At 39.0% G+C, this 22159-nt stretch overlaps 1 protein-coding gene across 5 annotated transcripts in view; it reads left to right on the plus strand.

Annotated features, from left to right (window-relative positions):
• The window catches only part of B3GNTL1 (UDP-GlcNAc:betaGal beta-1,3-N-acetylglucosaminyltransferase like 1), a 118249-nt gene that overhangs the window by 37554 nt on the left and 58536 nt on the right, over positions 1-22159 (plus strand). The window contains exon 1 of one of the 5 annotated variants that reach the window (XM_061455620.1): positions 395-534. The exons of the other annotated variants lie outside the window; for them this stretch is intronic. Within the exon in view, the coding sequence (XP_061311604.1) occupies positions 487-534 (48 nt within the window). The 5' untranslated portion in view covers positions 395-486. Of the gene's footprint in view, positions 1-394; positions 535-22159 lie in introns of those variants that run through there. 5 annotated transcript variants of the gene reach the window in all.

Raw genomic sequence — 22159 nt, forward strand, 5'->3', positions numbered from 1 at the left:
CAAATATCTCTTAAAGCCTCACTCAGGCAGCATGTGCAATCCATTATCTTTACATACGATTTAGATTCACACAATTTACAAATAGACAAGGAATTTTGGAAGATAGATTGGGTTTGGAGCTAGAAGGCTGCATAGCAGAACTTGTGCTACTAGCCCAGGAGCTTATTAACAAGATGAGATTTATAAAATCCCGTTATTCATGTATTCCTCATTCATTGTTTTAAACCTGTTACCTGTTCTCCACCAAATTTAATGCAGAAATAGAGGTTCCTCAAGGACACCATATTTCTGAACATTCTGGAAATGTGAAGCTAGGCGAGCATACACTGCCCCAGCTGCAAGTCATATGTTGTTAAGCACCACAGAGATTTTAGGTGCCTGATCATGAGGCAAGCTTCAGCTGTGGCACAAGTCTGCAGGAAGTCCGGCTCTTCTAACCTGGGGCTACAAGAAGAGCTTGATTTCCAGAGCAGTGTATGGAGGTATATGGCACCTCTCCTGGTTCAGTATTCATTCTTCTCATCAGAAATTCAGGTAGGGAGGTTGTTATTTTGCTTTTCCTTGACTTAAAGAATTGGAAGGAGAAGGAGGAACTGGAGTGTAGAAACCATCTCAGCTGTGCTCTAATAATCAGGGTATAAATTCTGTAAGGTTAGGCCTGATTTGTCCTACTGTTCTACCTCTGGTATATCCCATGTTTTACTTTGGGTGTGCTCTTTTTAAACTCTAAGAAAACTATAATGATGGGCCTTTGCTAATGAATTTGTAGAATCTCTGGGAGGAGCAGTCCTTCAGGGAATTCAGGAAAATTGGCTTTAATTTACAGCATATTGTCTCCAGCAGTTTCCTGTAGTGAAAGGCTGTTCAGCTTTTTTTAGCTGTCTCTCTACTCAGTGCCTGGCTTTTTTTCCAGTTGCATTTCTGTATCATGCACATGCAAATTATTTGTGCTGTAAATCAGGAACCAAGTAACTGATTTAAACAAAGAAAATAGCCAGTTGTCAAGATCATGTAATCGCCTATCATAATATTCATGTTATTGATCAGTAATAGCCTACAGTGTTTGACTGCTTTATGAGACAGTGGCTGAAGTCCAGTTCGAAGGAGGTGGGTGGTAGCAAATGTTCTGTTAGGTGGTTGGATGCTTCATGCGCCTTGATGCTGGCTGCTGGTTTTAAAACACTTGTGTCAATACCAGAGTTTTGGATCAAATGTCCGTCTCTGTCCTCATGCTGAGAAGATCATTCAATTCAGAAGGCTTCTAGCATTTTAACTTTTCTCTTCCCTTAGCTGTGGCCTCTTGATGCTTACTCATCCATTAAATGTTTCTCTAAACAATTATACTGTAACATTCCAAAGATACTTTATGCTATGCGTGAAATTTTAGAATATATACCCCAGAGAGTTTGGTGGGAGGAAGAGAGAACCAAGAGAGCATAATAATGAGAAAACTACTTTTGAAAGTTTAATATTTGCTTGTTTAAGGTTATATTCTATATATGATAAGTGAATAAAACACTTTTATAGGTATAGTAATATAAGCCTTAAAATACACGTGTAAGTGTTCAGCTAGACTTGCTATCTTTCTGCCAATGGTTGAAATGTATGTACATATAATTTTAACTTCTTGGGAAGTGCAGAGCACAGTGACAGGTACAGGAAGAAAATGAGCAAACAAATTAAGAGAACTGACTGTTCTGATGTTGGAGTAAGTGGAAAAAATGTAGATTAAAACTGATCCTACAGGATATCCAAGTCTGAATTGTGCTTGAAACATGATTGAAGTGTGATCATGCAGCCCCTCTTGTACGCTGAAAATTTTACTGCGCTGTATAAGTAAAAAGGTCTAAATGGTTTTAAGGTTGGATTAATTCCACAAATATTTATACAAGTAGTTTTTAAGGATTGGTGCTGACTGTTACTAAACCAGCTGAGTTCATATCCATGTCTGTTAAATAACTGCTTTAGGTTAGTTTAGTCTCACAGCCTGTGGAGTATTAAATTCAGCTTGAAGCATTATTCCATCTGACCTACCATTTTTAAGTCCCCAGCGACAAGAGATTTTTCTGCTTTCATATGGTTGTTCACTTAGGAAGCAGACGGCAAGCTTAGAGTGAAAGGAGATGTGAGCATGCGAGGAGACTCCCAGAAAGGAGTGGGCCCTATGGTTGATAAGACTGGACTGTCCTAATTAAACAAAGGAACAGTCTGAACAGAACATGGTGATTCTGTATGTCTGCTCCATGGGACTGTGTCTGTACTGCTTCCTGATACATGCTGTACTTTGCGGATGATCTCAGAGCTCTTTGTGTTGCAGAAATGTGGAAGCTTTCACAGGTGATCTGCAGTTCTTACCAACAAACTCTCTGGACCACCTGATAGAAGAATGATGATTAACATGTTAGAGTTTTGTAATACACTCGTTTCTGTGCTGTTCTGTTAAATTTAGCTGATAGGTTTAAAAGCTATGCTCCTCTACCTACTAAGCCTTCCTATATTAGACTTTATTTAACAGTTGATAAAAGTTCATGCTACAAATCAGCATTTACAGATACTCGCTTTGGAAACAGATCATTTTGCCTGTGTTGGGCATGTAGCTTGCCTTCCAGGCAAGAAGGACCTGATAACATGGCTGGACCTTTTCCATAAATTCAATACACTCGGTATTGTATTGTCATTATGTATCTCACCAGGCAACTTCTTACTGGGTAAAAAGCCAGTAGGAGTAGATTGCACACAGGATGAATTTTTCCATGTGGGCCACAGATTGAATATCTCTGGCTTTAAGCATCTCTCTCAGACCAGAAAATTCCACCTTAGTGCTAGGGCTGGTTGTCAGTGTTGAGGTGGCAGTCTGAAAGTGGATATATGCGATGCCTGTTGTCTGGTTATATTAGTAAAGGCAAAAGCAGGACAGAGGTAAGACTTTCATTACCTTAGAATGAATAGAAGATGAAAAGACTGACTGATATCCTCCCCCCCTGTATCTTTGTCACTCTTAATGTCTCACTTTCGTTTGTTGTCCTTCAATAAAAAAGGACTCGACACATGTTGGGATTTTTTGACACCATTTCCTTTTCCTTCCCCCATTTTACCTAAGAATTAATAGTGAAGTCCTGATATTTTTCTACTGAACAAAAGAACCGAGGCCACAAACTATGTAATTACAGTAGATTCTCTGGTTTGTGTGGGATTAAGCATATACCATGTCAGAAAAAAACCCAACTGCTTCCTTTTGTGGTTGATCCTTGATTCATTCTCCTCCAGAGGAGAACAAAGTTTCACAAGCTAGTCAGTGTTTATATTTACATTTGAAAATGCATGTCAAAGGGGTTCGTGGAGTTCTAGGAAGTTTAATGAGAAATGGCTTAGCCACATCTGTGAACTCAAAGCACAATTAGAACTTCCTAGTGAGGCTTTATGTAAAGGCATCTCAAGGTCAGGTAGTTTTGAACTTAGAAACAGGTTTGCAGTCGTTCAGAAGTGCATACGGATTTTGCTTTGCGTGTTAGCAATTTTGCATGAGTTTAAAGGCATACTGTTAGGGAAAGAGTGTTAAGTAATTTGGTATTTTCCTTTTTGTATATTGTTTGGTAATTTGCATGCTTAAACAAGGCTTGACTGTGGTTCATAATACATTGTAATATTTAAATGTAGCAGAAACATTATAATACAGTATAAAAGCAGCTTGGGAGTAGAGGAAGTTTGGCTTTATTCCAAGGAGTTCACAATGAATGCTGTCCTACAGCATGATGGGTACTTGTATGGCAGAAAAAGCACAATAAGGTTTTGGTGGACATTGAAATTAAGCAGGTAGGGAAAAGCTCATCTCCGATTTGAGTTGGAATTTGTTCCATTTTAAGTAATGAAGCATACCAATATGGAATGCAGCATGTCTGCATCCTAAAAAGCGTTCTTCTTAAGACATTTGATGTAAGAGGTGGGTGGGTAATGCCAAGTGTAAAGGGAAACTGTCAAGGTTTATGACTTCAGAAACAGGGAATTCGTTTTCCAAACTATTACCACCGTTTGTGTATCTTCAGTACTTCTGAAAATCACTTTGTATGATAGGGCTGAGAAGTTAAAGTAAAATCGGGACTTGGTTATTAATGCTGGGACATGGATGGAACCAACTAATAACTTCTAGTTTCGGAATGCTCCACTTATTCTTGTTTGATCTTCCTTATTTCTCCTACTGACGTGCTAGCTTTGGGCTTTTCCCAGTGCCTTTGATAGCTTAAGGAAACTTTCATCTAACAGATGAGGGACAAACCCCAGTTTTTGTTCTAAAATGATATGTGAGATACTGAAGTAGCCCTAACTTTTTCTTTCCCCTTTCAAAACAAAAAGCCTGCTCCACATACAACTTTCCAACCAGTTTAGTGATGTTTATTTTTCAGTTGGTCCTCTGTGAGAGCACAGAGCAGATACACCCTTAACTTCCTGTCATTTTCTTTCTTTGAATTTGAAATCAAAATGCTGATGCCACAAAAAAAAAGGAAATATTTTTACTGTGGCTTTTGGTGTAATAAAAATTACTGATTTCAGACATATTTTTACTGCAGTGCAGCTCTGTATAATAGACTTATATACGAAAAAACATTTGTCTCTTGCAACTTGGCACTGAATAGTTTCTCACTGGTTTAAAAATTGTATATAAGCATAAGTGAAGTGCATTCTATTTATTACTGGAAAAAAAACTTCCTTTTCTGGTCTCAGTTTTTAGTGATACAAGTACTGGGCCTGATTTTCAGGAAAGCTCAGTAATTTCTATAGTAATTGGAATGGCTGAGTATGGAAGCATCATCTCCCATAATGGACAGTAGGTCTAAAGGCCAGTTTGCTCTATCACAGTCAAGATTCTATTTTTTATTTTGAGCTCACCCTGCCATGTTTGACATTGGTCTCTCCAGTAGTTCTTGCTTCTCAGATTTTTTGACTACTTAAGGAAGCTGAACTCTAAAATACCATATCATGTCATAAGTACTGCCGATATATGTTCTAGTGTTGTGTTTGAGGCCTTTTTGTCTTTGTGTTGTAAAAAGAACAGATCTTGGTCCAGTCCAACTCCTTTTGAGTATAAGGAGCCAGATTTAACAATTAGATTTAATTTTTTGTTTTCCTTAGTGCAAGTGTGACAAACTGGGACATGGGATTTTTTTATTCTCTTTGTACAGCCTTGGCCAAATGGACGGTGATTAGAAGTTCTTGAGCTGCAGCTATGCAAATAGAAAACTAATAGTGAGCTTTTCAGTGTGGTAGCTTGGATCCACTGTAGCTGTGAACAGCGTGTCCTTTTTCATTAAGAAAAGGTATTTGTCTATTCAGTTATTGCAATAACATGGTCTTAAGGATGATTAGCACATCTAGTTCCTCTAGAAGTAGTGCTTGTGTATGCAGCTCGCATTTTGAGAACTGGAACAATCACATGTAAAGGAGGTGGAGTAGGCATGTGCTTTGTGGTTAGCAGGGGGATAGTCCAGCCCTGGCCCAAACGGAAATCGGAGCAGTTGCAGTGCCTGGGGTGTATAACAAGGAAGGAAATGGTCTTACATCTGGCTTCGAGTGTGACTGTTGGTCCTTTGCCACCTCTCTGGATGAGTTGGTTTCGATGATGTGGGTGGATTTAACCTTTTGCATCACTTGCAGTGACTGCTCCCAAGCACAGGAAAAGGCAGCGCAGAAGTGTAAACCCAGCAGTTTTGTACCTTTCATTGTACAAACATAAAATCTGAGGGAAACAGACAATTCTGATTGCTGTAAACCAAGTCTGATGGCTTTGTGGCTGCTGCAAGCGACGGTGATTTCTTCAGAGCCACTGAAACGCAAAAAGCAAATGTTACCATTTTTTTAATACAAATTTGAACTACTTTCCATTCATTTCTGGTGTTGACTTTATTGGTGTAGATATTCAATATGCCAGTCAATATAAAAGATAGGTGTTCAGAAAGTTTGTACAATAAAAAGGCTTATTTTCAGGAGTATAATTTCTTAGTGTGCCAGGACGTCCATATTTATTTTGGGTAATTCTTTACATACCTGTACTCTAATAATGCCAGAATGAAATAAATATAGTAAGGAACATGAATCTCGGGATTGTGATTACTTTATAAAGAGGTAAAGAGAAATGAAGGCAAGCTCTTGCTGTTGAAAGAATGGTTAAAATTTCACTTAAAATACTGTTTAAATCCTTATGACTTTGGGGAGTTTATTCTGCCACTAATGGCCAAGTAAGTGCACTGTCTATAATTTAGCTGTTAAGCTTGTAGAAGTTTGATTGTTTTATCTATCTGATGAGGGATTTGATGCCAGAATATACTCTGGGTTCGCCTGTAGAAAAGGCACATTTGTACCAGCATAGCTCATGGTTACGTCTCAGTTGCCTACAACCTTTATACAAATATAACCACATCTCTACGAGAGAGCAGCACTACTCTGATTATACTAAAATCTGTACAAGTCTCTGTAGCATAACCATTTCTTCCATGAAAGTATTTGTCTTGTGTAACCTGTTTGATGGATGGTAAAGTGCAAGAGCTTTGAGTTGATGTAATATATTACTGATGGTTTTTCATCTTCCTTGTACTCTCTGTATCTAGGTCATTTCGTACTGTATAACACAAAGCAGAATGGCGTGACTGATGGGAGTTCATATCCTAAGTAGTGACACTTAAGATGCACATCCTTTTTGTTTTGCTTTGCTGTTTCTTGGAGGGGTTGTGTTTTTTGTTTTAAATCAGATTGCAACATGTTGTACAAATGCTCCTTCCATAGCCACTTAGCACAAACAGCTTCTGCTCTACATTTGCTTGGTGTGCCTCCGTTTTATTGTTGTCTCATCTAATGTTCATGTTCTTTATTCTTGTCTCCATTTGTCACCCGCTGCCCTTTTGAAGCACCTTTGCCGCAGGATTGCGAGTGGTCTATAGCAAGTCATATCCATGTTTTTGCTAAAAGCTAGTAAAACGGGCTAAGTTTGTGCTTAATAACACATAATGGTGATCCGGATTTTTTTTTTATGCACCTTAATTCAAATTTATTTTGAATGTCCGTGCCAGACTTTTATTTGTATGAAACCCATTGGTTTGACTTTGTGTCAGTTTGGGGACTTCGGGACTCTATGGCCAGGTCTCACACTCCGTTTCCTTTGTGTCCTAAAGTTTTCTGCTGTTTTCCATGGCAGATTTTTGTACTTGGTTGTTATGGCAGTGACAGAAGTCAGCAGCTTTCACTTTCTCACTTCATTTTCTTTCATCTCTCACCCCAAGTTTGCCTGTTCCCTGGTGCTTCACCGAAGAACCGCAAGTTCACCACATAGTCAATAGCCCATTAATTTTGCAAGGAACAAATTGCTTAATAGTTTCTAATAAAGAAATGTAACCCCTCATGAGTGCAAGAAAGGAGCAGCATAGTAATCATCTTCATATGCAGGAGAAAACAGTACTGTATCTGTGAAATGCTCTATCTGTTGAGTCGAAGTCTCAGGGAAAGGAGGTAAATTGGGTCACCAGGGTGACAATTGCATTTAAACAAGTTTTAATGTTTCTGGGAGAAACCAGACCCTACAAGTCTACAGATCTCTGCGAAGCAGTGCTAAACTAAATGTGCTCATATGCTTTGGCACGCTTCATTTAGAGCGCTGCCAAGCCAGAAAGGTGATACTGAACCCAAGCTAGCAAGAAGCAATCTTACTGTCTCAGCATTTACATAGGGGAAATTGTGGGGAAATTCTCAGCTTTGTTGTAATAGAAGCCAAAAAGAGAGATTAAGAAGTGATTGTGGTGGACCTGACTACAGCATATGCTTCAGCAAGGCGCTAAAAGGACCATGTTTAGCTTTATGCTTCTCGCTGTTCTTTTCCTCCTGAGTATTTCTGGGTATTTAAACTAAAGGAGAAAGGATTTCTTTATTTCTGTTGTTCCATGCACAGCCAATAATCTACCTGTGCTGTATGCAGGAGTCAGTCAAGAAAGCCTTGTCACATTGTGTTCCAGTCCTGGCAAGCTGTGTGAGAATTGCACTGGCAAATACTCCCCTTGTGATTTGTTCTTTAGTTATTGCTGTTTCCACTCTTCCACTTCTACTGCTCATGAAGAGTAGCATCACTAATGAGTACTGCCAATAGGCCGCTGGCAATGCGTCCCTGCATCTCCAGCTTTCTCTACTTCTTTTTTTTAGCCAGGCATGGTGACAAGCTAAAATTGTAGTGTGGCCATGTCCCCCAGAGTTTATCCATACCTCCCATAATGGTGCTCTTCTGTAAAAATAAATAATTGTATAAATACATCTGTGACTGGGAAATGAAGATAAATTAGAGACTGTTAAATTCAAATGCTTGACAGTCTTGGGACCCCTGATGGCTTGCTTGAAAGAGGAAAGTGGAGTTTTCAAGTGACAGTGCTGCTAAGTTGTCCTTAGGTTGTTTCTCCTTTCAGCTGAAAATCCAGTCATGTTGAATGTGCCCATTGGTGTATTTACACCCTCACTTCTCCAGGAGTAAGACATTTGAGTGGAGGTTTGTTGTACTTGGCATGAAGCAGAGGAATCACAGATACCTTGTGTGAAGGTGGTGACTACAGAGCGCACACCAATGGACTGCTGCTCCTCTTCCCTACAATATTTGAAATGCTCTACTATCTCAACTGCCAACCTGCTTGGCCACCTGCTTTTAGAAGGTACCAGTCAGCAGCATTAGCTTTTCCTACCTGCCCTGAGTTCCATTTTAATGGCATCTTCCAGAAGGATGCAGATCTCGACCAATGAGCAAAGCAGGCTCTCTTAATCTCAGTGTCACATTACATGTGTTTAAGAAGACAAAAACAAACCCAACAACCTTTGGAGTCAGTAGGAGAGATCTTTCTTGTTTTTCTGTCATAAAATTATTCATAGATCTGCCGAGCAGATGTTGACAATTACAAAGAGAACAGAGGCCGGTCTGTGGTCAGCCAGCAAGCTCCATTTCACGTGGGTAGATCAAGGCTCAAGGCAGCAACTATTTCCTGTCAGCACGCTGGGCGACAGCGATAGCAGTTTTTGTGGGCTACAGCCCAGTTAAATTGTACAAAGTCACTTTTGTGAGGCCTTGGTTCTGTCTCTTGGCTGAAAGAATAATGGTACTAGAGGGCTCTGTTCTGCTTTGTAAGATCCGTGTCTACTCATACAAAGGTGTGGGTTAAAATTCGTAATGGGTTTTGTGTTTCTTTGCTAGATGTTTGCCTCCTCCCTTTAGGGAGTGTGTGACAGCTGACCCTTTCATTTACTGCTTCACATTTCCATTCTTTTAGCTTACTTATATTTAAAGCACAATCCCCCACAAATTTTAGTGTATTTTTATTCAAGAACTTAAATAATAGCTATTTCCTGCAATTTAAAAATGATTAATTATTACCCTTTTGCTTTTAAAGCAGTTTTCTTTAAAATCCAGTGGTTGCAGGTGACTTGGGGCATATCCCCTCTTGACAGCACTGCTTGGCATACTGGTATAAATGGGCATTTTGCAGTGGTTAAGAGTTTTAAGTGTAGCTCAATTTGTCTCAAACAGAATGGGGTTGTTGAAGTAATGATGATGCTGGTGCCATGTCCAGTGAATTCCCATTTTCCTCTTTGCTGGTAGAGCTCTATAAATAAACACGCATTAGTGATAGAAAATGAATAAAATTTTCTTTGGCAAATAAACAATGTTGACTTTCAAGTTGAAGAGGTGAAGGTGATGCTGGAGGAAGCATCCTTTGCCCTTTTGGAGACCATGGGAAGGAGAGAATGAACAAAACTATAGCTTAGTGGAAGGAGAAGAAACTTTGTGGACCTTGTTGCCATGTTCTAGAAACCAAAGATGGTTTCTAGAATTGGAAGTGGCAAAACAATTTCTGGTGTTCTGCCATATTTTAAACTAACTCTTTCATGACTTTTATAATGAAGCCATGTCCATGGAACACATTAATGTCAAGTTCCAATGCTTGAATCTATCATGCTGTTTTGTACAATAGAGGGTACTACTGAACACAAATAGAGTATTTGGTGAGAAAAGGGTCCCTGTGATAAGAATCTGCCATGTCTTGTGTGTGACTCACATCTCAGGTTGCTTGGGCTTTTTTCCTCAAGTAGGTAATGTGAACAACTTTAGAATAAAGAGGAAGGAAGAAATTACATGCCTCAGTAGCAAGCACATTTTCTCTAATACTTTAGTTTCAAGTTCTGTTTTAAGGATAGGTGAAGTCCAAAGGCTCCTTTTATAGCAGGATACCAGGTGCAAGCAGCTAGATATAAAGCACAATTCACCTTTCTTTAGTGAAAACCATAGTGAAAATCTGTTTGCTTTCATCTAGTAAAAAAATAGTGGAATGGTTTGTGTTGGGTCAAGTCAGACACTTTCCATAGTTGTAAGTATAGTTATGAGTGAGCTAGTTACCCCGTTGTGCAGGAAGGCAAAGTGATGGTTGTCTGTGTGAAACTGGGACTTGTTGTTTGTAGTACTCTCGATGAGTAGTCTCAAGTGCAATCTTTTCTCAGTGTTGAGCTTTTACTAGAGAGGTCTATAAACACAAATAATAATTTTTACAAGGAAGTAAATTTCTTTCTAAACCCATTACTTTTGTAATCTGCTTCACTGACTATACATAATTATGTGTGAGCAACTGGCAAAGAGAAGTAGCTTATCTGCCTATTGCAAAACCAGACCCTTATGCAGGAGCAGTTTCCATAATTGTCTTCCAGTATGTATTTTCATTATGCCTGTCTAAATCTGAGCTACTTTACCAAGGAATTGTGCCACTGGTCCTCCAATAGTTATCATCTGAGAAAATCTGAATATGGACACGACTGTACTACGGATAGGTAGTTCCTTCAGAGACAAAGCAAGGTAACTTTACCAGAATCTGAGTTTTGAGAGTTGTACAGACAAGTCTGAAAGCATAACCAAAGAATCTTTAGTCATTATTTCAGCTTCCTGTAGCTCTGAAAGGCATGAAGGACTTCATTAATCTTAGTGCAGGGGGAGGAGAATGGGGGGATCGCTCTAACAATACGTGAAACAATTCTTCCACTTCTGCTAAAAGCAAGGCTGTGTGGCCTTAGCCATAGTCATGAATAGGCTACAGAACTGTCTTGACATGCTCTGTTGGGTAAATATGTATTTCTATGGGAATGAAACAGTATTAAACATTTACTGTTGTTTCAGAGCTTCTAGTTGTCAGGAATTTACAAATAATGAGAGCTCTGCATTACATCAGTGTCCATATATAGCCCGTTGTATGAGGATCACCTGCCCTCTCACAGTGGTTTTACGTACAGAGCAAGTGGTTTAAGTATATCTTTTGTCCAGAACTTCAAATTTCTTGCTGTTCATTCATTTTAGAATATTTCATTTAGGAAAAATGTTTGTTCTTAATGTTTTGGGGCAGTGTTACAGGGCTAGCAGGTATTAATTTCAGATACACTCTTGATACATGTGCTTGTGCTATCCTGAAAAGTGGATGCGTTTTTAACTTTTAGAACAGAAGATGGGTAAATGTCACATATATATCTTCTTTCTGTAATTTATCTTAAGAACTTGTGCTTTGCTGTTAGTCTTTCTTGCTTTAGCAGATTAAAAGCTTCTGAACCTGATCTTTTAAGTGGATTTGTGTAGGTTTTAATGGAAATTTGTATGTCCACAGCTGCTAGGAAATGAGCAAGTGCATGCCTGTGAAAGATGACAGATTGCCAAATAAGCCTACCAAACTGAGGCCTGGAAAAAATAGGAATTTCCAAGCAGGCGAGGGGTTTATCAAAGAGGAAGCAAGCAAGCCAATTTGAGTACTTTGCACAGCTGTTTCAACTGAGGGACTTCTTCCATGTGATACAATCTAATAATTTGATGCCAAAAGTAATACATAAACATTTTATTTTGAATCAGTGGCATACATAAAATTGGTTTCATATGGCCAAAAGCTTCTGCATTTCAAAACAAAATAACCACAGTTTGGCTCATCCTGTATTTGCAAAATACTGCAGCTCAGTAACAACTGTATTTTCTGAATAATTCAGTAAACATGAGACTGCTCTGACTGTAAATCAGAGGAACTGACACTTTCCTGCCTTTCTAACTGCAAGAAGTATGTTTATTTGCTAACAATGTATGTAATAAAAAAATCTGAATTGAAGGCTGATGTTTCCAGATTGTTTCACAAAGTAGCTCTACTAAGTGAAAACGGCTTTTCTCAGGCATAGGTAAGCAAATACTGCATTCATATTAGCATGCCTGCGGGTCTCCAGTTCTTGATTTCCACTAGCAGAAATGTATAAGGAACATTCAGTGACATTCACGATGCTTACACTCTGGTGAGCTGGCTGTGAGCACTCCAGTTCATGTGTTTGGAGCTCTCCAATGACAAAGGGAATGCATTCACTAGGTAGAAGTGTGACAGATGCCAAACAGCTGTGAATCATCTGTATTCTGTTATGGAAGAAGTGAGAACCTTTAAGCCTGAATTGACGAATGATTTTGTTTGTTTGTTTTAGCACAAAATGGTTTAACCCTTTCTCTCCACTCCTAGTTGCATTTGTTGAGCCTAGTTATGCTTAGATTAGTAATTCTTTTGGCTGCTAGTCCCTCTTAAAGCCTTTCAGATTATATCTCTCTATATTATAAAGAAGTCAGTAACAGCAAAATGTCAATTTTACAGTAGTATCCTGTTTTGTCCTTGTTAATGTCACTTGACATTAAGTGCCCATGAGTAGCTGACCTTCACACCTACTAATATAAACAACTGGAGTAATATGTGCTGGTTTTTCACATATAATGCCATTGGACTTTGTCCTTTGTTACCCAGCAATATCCTCCTATTGTTCAGTCCCCTTCATTTTCTTGACACTCAGGCCTCTGCTACTGCCTCTTTAACGTTTGCAGTCCACTTTGTTGTTTTTCCTCCTTTAGCAGATGATTTCAATGCATTCCCTGGGTTCATCCACTTTTCCTTTGCATCAGTCACCTTCCCTGCCAGAATTCTCTGCTCTGTCAATAAAGGCATAATTTGGAATACAGTTAGACAATAAAATGGCTGTTTTCCTTAGCCTTTGATTGTTTTCAATCAGAAAATAATAGTTTTAAACCTAAATACTTTTACCTTTCTCATCAAGCATGAATGCCTTTCCCAGTCTTATCCTGACTGCTTTTTTTTATGCAGTTGCAAGGTCCAGCAGTCTTTTTGATAAACTCAGCGTGTCGTTCCAAGCCTAACTCACAAGCACTCTCCACAGACACACAGAGCGTTCTTAGATGCTTGCTGTGAAACCCTCAGAGCATATCACAGTTTAATAGAATGGTTTGTGATGTCCACTGGCCAGCGAGGCTGCTAGATGACAGGAATGGGATAAGAAATGCTGTGCATGTGGGTTTTTTTCCCCTGAGAATCAGGGGGAAAGGAAAGGATTGGGGAGCTTTCTGAGGACTGTAGTTTGGAAAGTTGTGTTGAGAAATACAGGAGTAAGGGATCTGCAATGACAGAAAGGAGTTCAGGAAAGGTAATTCATATGCAAACACTGGGAGGAGAAGGCAAAATCAATAATACTGGTTTGTCTGTGTTGGAAACTTATATTGCCAAATCTTTTCCAGTCTCTTAGGAGGTTGGTTTTGATGGTTTAGTGGGAATTTGCTGAACCCTGTGTTAACACTCTGAAATTGGTTGTGATGGTAAAAAAATGGATGAAAAATGCCAGTTATTATTAGAACAAAATAATAAGCAGTGTAACTGTTTCTGATTGTCTTCCTGCTCTTGCTTTATGAGTCTGACACTGAAACTGCTGTTCTGTCCTTTGTGAACTGAAGCATGAAGATTTGGTGAGTGTGTTTGGGCATGAGCTTCTTGCATGTTTGGATCAAAGGGACTGGTGTATGAAAGACTCACTGACTTACTGTCACTATGGCAGTTTGTGTGTGAAGGCAGCTTGGAATTCTGCATATGCAACTTGATTACTAAGTTGTTCTTGATGTTCAACAAAGGCCTATTATTATTTCTTTTGTCTCAACCAAAGCTTCATGAGTTTTGATGGCATTTCTTAGGAATCCAAACATATTAGGATAAGGTGATTCAGTGTTTTGCCTACTGTGGAGGCTTTTCTTCCTTTAAGTTAAAAATAGTGGTGTTTCTGTCCTAGCTGTGGAATCAGTCTTTGACTAATATCGTGGAAGAACTACATCTTTTTCTGTTTTAAAGCATGCAGTTTAGTAGCAAGTATATTTACACAAGACACATAAGATTATTATGCAGCTTAGAAGCCAGTAGGTTTAGGTTTTGACAGTTTCTTTCCTGACAAGGCAGTGTAGCAAAACGATTATATTTGGTATGCTAGACATTCTAGGAAGTGCTGTCTTACTGCTTGCTAATTTCTTCTTAATTCAAATAGGTGGTGGCACCTTTAAAGCAAGCATTTAAAGAGAGACATGCTTGGGTTTTGTGCCTCTTTTAGTTCTACTACAGGATTGGGTATAAAGCAGTTCTTTTTGTACATCAAAATAAAAATGCATAATGCCACACATGTAGCAATCATGAACAGTTGTTTGAGAGAATTTTAAAGACCTTTTATCAGTTTAAGGTGACATTAGCTGAAAATGCTTATTTACAAGGTGTTATGTTATAAAATATAACATAAAAAGCATCACTTTGGACTTATTTAATGGGACAAGTAAATGGTTAGGTTAAAGCCTACCAGAAACATCTAGTATTGTCTAAGTAGATGGAGAAAAACAAAGAGTTTGGAGGTTGTGCTGCAAACAAGCACGTGTTTCATAGTAACAGTCCAACAAATAAGAGTAGTAAGTATAGCAGAGAACATAAAAATCAAAGTAATTTTGCTAGAAAAGCCAAGTAGTCTCATCACTGGGACAGAATTCCACTGTGTTGTTCCTTTCAACCTGCTGTGAAAACACTCTGCTGTGTTGTGGAGCAATAGACCTGTTCCATGGCACTCCATTGGATGCCATGCTTAGCAGAGCTTTAAGAAGGTTTTCGGTCAAGAAACATTTAAGCCAGTCCTTTTTTTCTAACAGGTTAGACTTCTAGTTTCTTTGAAGTCAGTATTTCCACATTCTCTGGGGCACCCTGATTTTTCTTTTTACCTTCTTACCCCAGACATCATCACACACCACAAGAAGCTACAATTATACTCGTTTAAGACAAAAAACAGGGGGAAAAAGAAGAAAAATATTATTATGATTGCTGTCGAGCCAAGGTACATTCTGTTGATTGCCTGTGGTCTTTAGAGAACCATACACAGTTCAGGGTATTTCTGGGTCAGTGATTTTTCTATTTTGATGGTGGAAGTGTATAGACATATGCTCCAGTGCTTTTATATTGTGTTTCCTTCTGTTCCCTTATAGGCCTTTGAGAAGGGAGCTGAGGGGTGTTTGGATAGAAGGCTGGAACTTTTATGTGGAGTTGACATAGTTAGGGCACTATAATAATGACTGCTGATGGACAACTCCCTGTAAAGGAAATGAAAATGATAATGATGTTTGTAAAACAACACAATGTGTATTTCCAGAAGGAATTAAGTGAGAGGCAGTGTGCGCGAAGATGAGGTAACCACAGGCAAATGTGCCTCTCTTTGTCACTGGGCTTTTCTGTCAGCTCTACTATCTTTAAGCTGTAACAATAAAAATTCTAGTTTAAGTAGTTTACTGGAGCCAAAACCCATCAAAGTGAATGAAAATATGACTGGGAGGCCTGAACTTGCATATATAAAAAGCCCATCAAAATTTTCAGACATAATCAAATCAGATTGCAAGACTGATGACAAAACAGCCACTATGAACTAAGGCTGGCAGTTGGTGGGAGGGGTTTTGTTGTAGAAGAACAACTCACAAGGATATAAAGAAAAAGCAGAAAACTAAAAGTACAGATACAGTAAAAGAAAAACTCAGTTTCTAACTAATTGATAATCCCCATCAACATAAAAATTTGGAGGATGTAGGATGAAGCTTTTTTACCAAGAGGAAGTTGCACCTCATTGCAAACAATAAAACCCCTAAACTCAGACCTCTGCCTGGTGTTGCTGGATAACAGCAGAATGGAAACGTGACAAAGAACCTGAAATTGAGACTGTTACACCACAAGAGCAGTTTAATTCAAAAAACCCCAGAGCAACCCAACAAAAAAGCCTAAACCACCTTTCCCTGAGTGATGCTAAAATGTGCCCAAGTTGGTACGGGGAATTGATACAAAAACCCTCAGACAACCAAACCACCAAAACCCGAGCCCTGCAGGACTGATAAATGTATTCTATGTTCAGAAGGGATTACAAAGCAAAATCAATGCAGCCACCACACTCAATATATATAGTAACAAAGCATGACAGAGAAGGTGGTTGTCTTTGTTTCTGAATATATGGCACCTCCTTTTTTTTCTATCATCAGTTCATTTACTTCTCAGGTTATCTTTCAATTGAACATAATTTTCCTGCTTTCACAGAATCACAGAATAGTTAGGGTTGGAAAGGACCTTAAAATCATTCCGTTCCAACCCCCCTGCCATGGACAGGGACTCCTCCCACTAAACCATCTCACCCAAGGCTTTGTCCAGCCTGGCCTTGAACCCTGCCAGGGATGGAGCATTCCCATCTTCCTTGGGCAACCCATTCCAGTGCCTCACCACCCTCACAGGAAGGAATTTCCTCATATCCAATCTAAACTTCCCCTGTTTAAGTTTGAGCCCGTTACCCCTTGTCCTATCACTACAGCCCCTAATGAAGGGTCCTTCCCCAGCATCCCTAAAGGCCCCCTTCAGATACTGGAAGGCTGCTCTGAGGTCTCCACGCAGCCTTCTCTTCTCCAGGCTAAAGAGCCCCAACTTTCTCAGCCTGTATTCATGTGTTTTTAGTGCAAAATGTTTTGTCCATGTTTGCAGTAATGTCCCTCTCTTATCTCGCGTGTCTGATGTCAGTGCAACCTTTCAGATGCTCCTTTTGTTGTTGCTATCCTTCTACCTTGGAAATCTTGGAGAACTTCAAGGAAGTGCCGTATAAGCAGAGGGTCTGGGTTGTGTTTTGTGTAGCTTGTCACTTCCTGATCGGTAAAATACTGGTGTCAAAGAATGCATAGGTTTCGCAAGTGTCAAAACCAAAAGTTTCATGCTGTCATTCAGAACTCTTTAAGATGCTCATACAGAATCATACCTATGTACTGCCTTCAAAACCATCCTCCTGGGGGTCTATAGGTTTGGTCTTTAAATCTCTGAATCAGTTTCCTTGAGTTCTATGGATCAGAAAGTAAATGGTCTTTCCTGTGTTCAGAGATCCAAATTTCTTATTACATGTATAAATAAAATTTGAGACATCTTTCAGCTACTTTGAGTAAAGCTTACTTGTCTTTTTATGCTTGTAGAAAATAGCCCAGAACAGGAGATTTTGATGGAGAAGGGTTTAAACCTAAAGGCAGTTGGTATCCTTACCTAGAAGTATTTGATCAAGTTGCTTGTCATCTAGAGCTGCATTCCTTTATGCAGATCATAATTTAAAATATAACCTAAGTATATAAGTTGTTAAAATATAACATCTTTTCTCTTCAGTTCTTCAGTTGAGTGGGAGATGGTGTTCTCAGGAGATGGAGTCATACCCTTTAGCAGCACAAGAATAGTGCTTACAATTTAATAGTTATATAAACATTCCCCATGCATCTTTATGTTCTTTTCCTTTGGCTTTCTGATGTCAGATTCCCACATTTCAGTGTCAAAGAAATGTTAGCAAACTTTAGGCATGTTGCATTGTATAGCTGATTTATATTACACATCATGGCCAAAGAATGAACTGAAACCAGAATCCAGGCCCATCTAGACTTTCGCTGTGGTTTTCAGATTAGAGATCTGTATTGCCAAAAGAAGACAGAAATCTTGCAATAAATTAAAAACCACACTCTATAATTCACTAGCTATTGTGTGATTATACAGAAGCTGGCTGGGCACATAGTGTGAAATGCCAACAAGAATTTTTCCTTGTGAGATCTTTCCAAATGCTTCTTTCAGCTGCTGCTGTAACAATAAATAAGCACAAGACAATAAAGAAACAAGGGTAAAACGACTGAGCCTAAATCCCTTAATTAGAAGATTTATATAATCAGGTGAGTCTGTTCAGAAGAGAAGGCTCATGAAAACAATCCTTTTACTGTATAGTATGTATACTATAATCAGTTTTGGAAATAACAAAATGTAATCTCGCATGTGTGTGATAAATCTTCAGAAAATAGTAAGCTACTGTACATAGGAGGAGTACAGTCTGTGCTTTCAGGGCATTTCCCAAGATAAATTTACCTCATGAATAAGGCCTTTAGTTGTTAACTGTGGAAAGGAATCTCAAATAGAAGACGCATAGGGTTTTCTAAAATAGAAGACGCATAGGGTTTTCCAAGTTGTAAACTCCATCAGGGAGTTCATTACTCTGCACGCACATAAGATCAGCTGCTCTGTGGTTTAGTACTTGTGTCAGTATTTTTCATATAGTCGTGTTTATTCTTCATTCAGTCAGCTGTATAAACGTAAAATATATCTAAAGATGTGGTGAATGTTAATGCCAGAGGGAAGTGGTTCTTTTTCAGTTGTTTTTGGTTTGGGTATTTTTTTAATGAAGTGAATGGTTGGCCTTATTCTGTTAGTGTCAGAGGGGAAAAAAAGGATGAAAATCAGTATATAAACATGGTTATTAGTAGTGAATATTAACCATCTTTAGGCCACAGGAGTGATAATGAAACAGAAACATCAAAGCACTTACCGTACGGTGTACAGTGAATCCTGAAATGTGTGCAGGACGTTTGTTTGAAGAGCATCTCTTCTTTAGTGTCCAACAGAAAAGGAATACTAGCAGTTAAAAAATGCAGCTCACTCATTTTGGGGGGGAAAGCAGCTAACTATGCTATGGCTTGCTTAACTTTGCACAGAAGTGACTGAATGTAATCACTTTTACTTCTTACGTCAGAATGCAGTTCTTATTTCACTACTTCAAGCTGCAGGAAAAAGCAGTGCATGTGGTATTCGAATCGAGTATTTGTGCAGTTGGGAAAGAAAAGCAGAAGTTTTCAGGTCATTGTCAAAACCCCTTTGTCTGGCGTAAACTTTTTTTAAAAAACATTATTTTCCTCTAAAACTTCTCACTATTCTCATCCCACAGCCTCCAGTTGTTGATTTTTATACTTCTTCTGTTCAGCCGCTACTTTTACAAGTAAATTTTTCTGATAATTACTTGAGTTACAGCCAGTCAAGATATATTTGGACTATTCCCTACCCACTAGTAAACTTCAGTTCTGTATGGATTCACAGATTTGACCTTCATTGTGAACTTAGCTGAAATGGAATGCATTTGCTCTTGGAAATGAGAACATAAACTTAGAATTGTAATATGAAATGATGCATGACTTAAATTGTAATAGGATTGAGCTCTAAAAATAGTGAAAACTTGATTTAAAAAGGGTGCATATTTCTGTCTAATAATCATTTCTTAGTTTTCTGGATATGCTTTTTTTTTTTTTGTGGCTATTTCAAGAACTTAACTGTCATTAAAAATCAGTATTGGCAAGTCTGGATCATTAGTTTCAAGAACAGCAGCACAAACAAAAGTCCATAATGTTACCATTCCATGGTTTAATGGTTTTGGTGGAATGCGTCGGGCATGTATCCACCATTAAAAAACACATAGAGGTTTGTATGTGTCATACTGTATTTGGGCTGAAATGCTTGGATGATCTGCTTCAATTTAGAATCGCTGAACATGAACAGCAGTGTTTTACATAAGGCAATATGATGTACTCATATAATATAATCTTGCTGAGGAGTTTATTTTGGCAGGTAAGCCAGCAGTCTGACAGGGAAGTCCTTTGGTAGAAAATCATGGTGTGCACTCTTACACTGAGTATGTCCATCACCTGTCCTAAGGGCCTGTAAAGCTTTTCCTTTGCAGCATCATTAGAGGTGAGTTGTAATTGCTTGGTGACTTTTAAGTGTAAGTTTGTTGCCGTTGAAGAATATCTCCTCTACCTCTGGGTGGGAAAAACCGCTGCTTGAATTTTTTTTTCCTCCATCACTGTAGTGTTTTCCCTTGTCTATTTTGATGCCTTTTCTGAAGGGCTTCTGTTTGTATCCTTTAATCTGTATTCTATATTCCTTCCTGATGCTTGTACTGTCTGGAAAATGGCCAAGAGAGAAGTCCTACTGCGGTTGCTCTTGAATTTTGAATGAATCTCAGCTCCAAGATTGATCGCTTGCTCAAGCATTAGAGCCTAAATTCCTTAATTACAAGATTTATATAACCAGGTCACCAATGTGTGTGAACGAGAAAATAGCATTGTCGTGTCTCCAGGTTGATTTGTATTAAATCCTTTATGCTTATGTTGTAGATGCTGTTGCATTACCTACAAAAATCATGAAGAAAGATGAATGTTTAGAAGGTCTGGTTAATAGTGATACTAGGAGTAATAGACAGAAAGCATGACAAACTATCTCTTACTGTTACACAATTTTAAAGCTAAGTTGTGTGTGTTCATTTCTGGCCTTTGTTAGTCTAAATGAAGCAGCAGTGACATTTGTATTTCTTAGCAAAGCATCATTCATCATAAAGTTTGTCTTGCAGTAAACACCTATTTCAGATTGAATTCAGAAAACCTTGGCTTCTGTATTTAAATGCACTTCACTGTAGTTTAAAGCTGTGGTTCTTTGACATTTTAGTTTACATAAGCCCTACCCTCTCTTTCCTTTCTTCAGGATCCCACCCATTTCCTTGCTGGTACAAGGGTTTAACTGACTTTTTAATGAGCCAATTCAACTCTTTACAAAGAAAAGAGTTTTCCTGTTTGTTTAATATACTTCATCAAGGTGTGGAGGAGCACCTGTGCTGGCACAATGGTGGGAGAAGGCAGAAGCATGGCAGTTGTTAACTCAGGTTGGTATGAGAATTGCAGCCTCAGGTTCCTTGGTTGCTGCTAGGCTTATCTAAGGACTCGCTTATTGTCACCCAAAAAAGTCTGACTGCCAGCAGAGCACCCAGCACCCTCTCTGGAGCCATTTCTGGAGCTTGTCTCCCCCTGAATGAGCCAATTGCACTTGCTGGTCAGGTAGGAAATAGAAAAATAAATGTTTTCTTTTGCTTGGTTAGCAAGCTGAATTGATTTGCTGAGGGTTCAGACAAACAGCAGGGCTGTAGCAAGGGAAATAGTGGAGAATGTGTGGCCAGGAGGGAAACAGCAGCACATCCTCCCCTAATTGCAGCGGTGCGCAGTTACGTCAGCTCAAACAGTCTCACGGAGCTTCACATTCATGATGCAGCTACACAATGCAGCAGAGCTGATCTCATGGCTGGCTGCCACCAAAAACATTCAGCCAAGCTCCTCCCCCTCTCTTCCTCTCACTTCCTTTTTTTCTCCTTTGGTGGTATCTTTTTTTGCCAGCTTAGCAAGCTGAATCAGTTCATCATACAGCTGAAGGCGTGCCAAAGCAATGCAAGGGAGGGGATGGACAGCTGAGGCCCAGAAGGGGTGGTGGGCACAGGGAATATGGGGCTGTCTCTTCCCCTTTTGGCTATGGATCACTGCAGTTGAACTCATAGTGCAGCCCTTTCACTCAGAAGGGAGAGTGGTAACAATCTGATAGTAGTTAATTATTCATCTAAATTTCACTCCTTTGTCATGATGAGGAATCAAACTGTCCTAGCACCTCTTTGTTGCCTTAATACATTGTCTTCCTTTTCGATGTCACCAGTCTAGTCACTCTTGCCCTTTAATGCGGTTTTCAGAAGAACTTACACTTGCCTAGATCTACATCAAGAAATAGAATGAAACAAGTTCGTACCTACATCAACACTTGATCATTGTAGTTTATATGAAGTATTGTCTATGCACATTGTTTAAAGCAAAGATGAAGCAAATGAAATATTTGAGTCACAGACTTATGAATATGGCTTATGGAAAGTTCTGCTTTTCTTGCAGCGTTGTGTTAGCGGTGTGTGGGTGGAGCAGTTAGGTGCAGGCTAATCTCAATGTTTGAAGTATTTTCAGATGAAGACTTAAAAGTGATATTTATAGAAAAAGTTTAAGCCAAAATAGCATCCTTGTTTAAGACAAAAAGAAAGCCTGTATGCTTCATCTTCCTGTTTAAAAAGACAATCTGGCAAAGCTGAAAGAGGGATTTAGCTGGGGAGGAGCATTGCT

The sequence above is a fragment of the Pezoporus flaviventris genome, unplaced genomic scaffold (genome assembly GCF_033815535.1).
Source record: "Pezoporus flaviventris isolate CSIRO_AGI_PZ_B2104156 unplaced genomic scaffold, CSIRO_AGI_Pfla_v1 ptg000020l, whole genome shotgun sequence".
In the NCBI taxonomy this organism is placed as follows: Eukaryota; Metazoa; Chordata; class Aves; order Psittaciformes; family Psittacidae; genus Pezoporus; species Pezoporus flaviventris.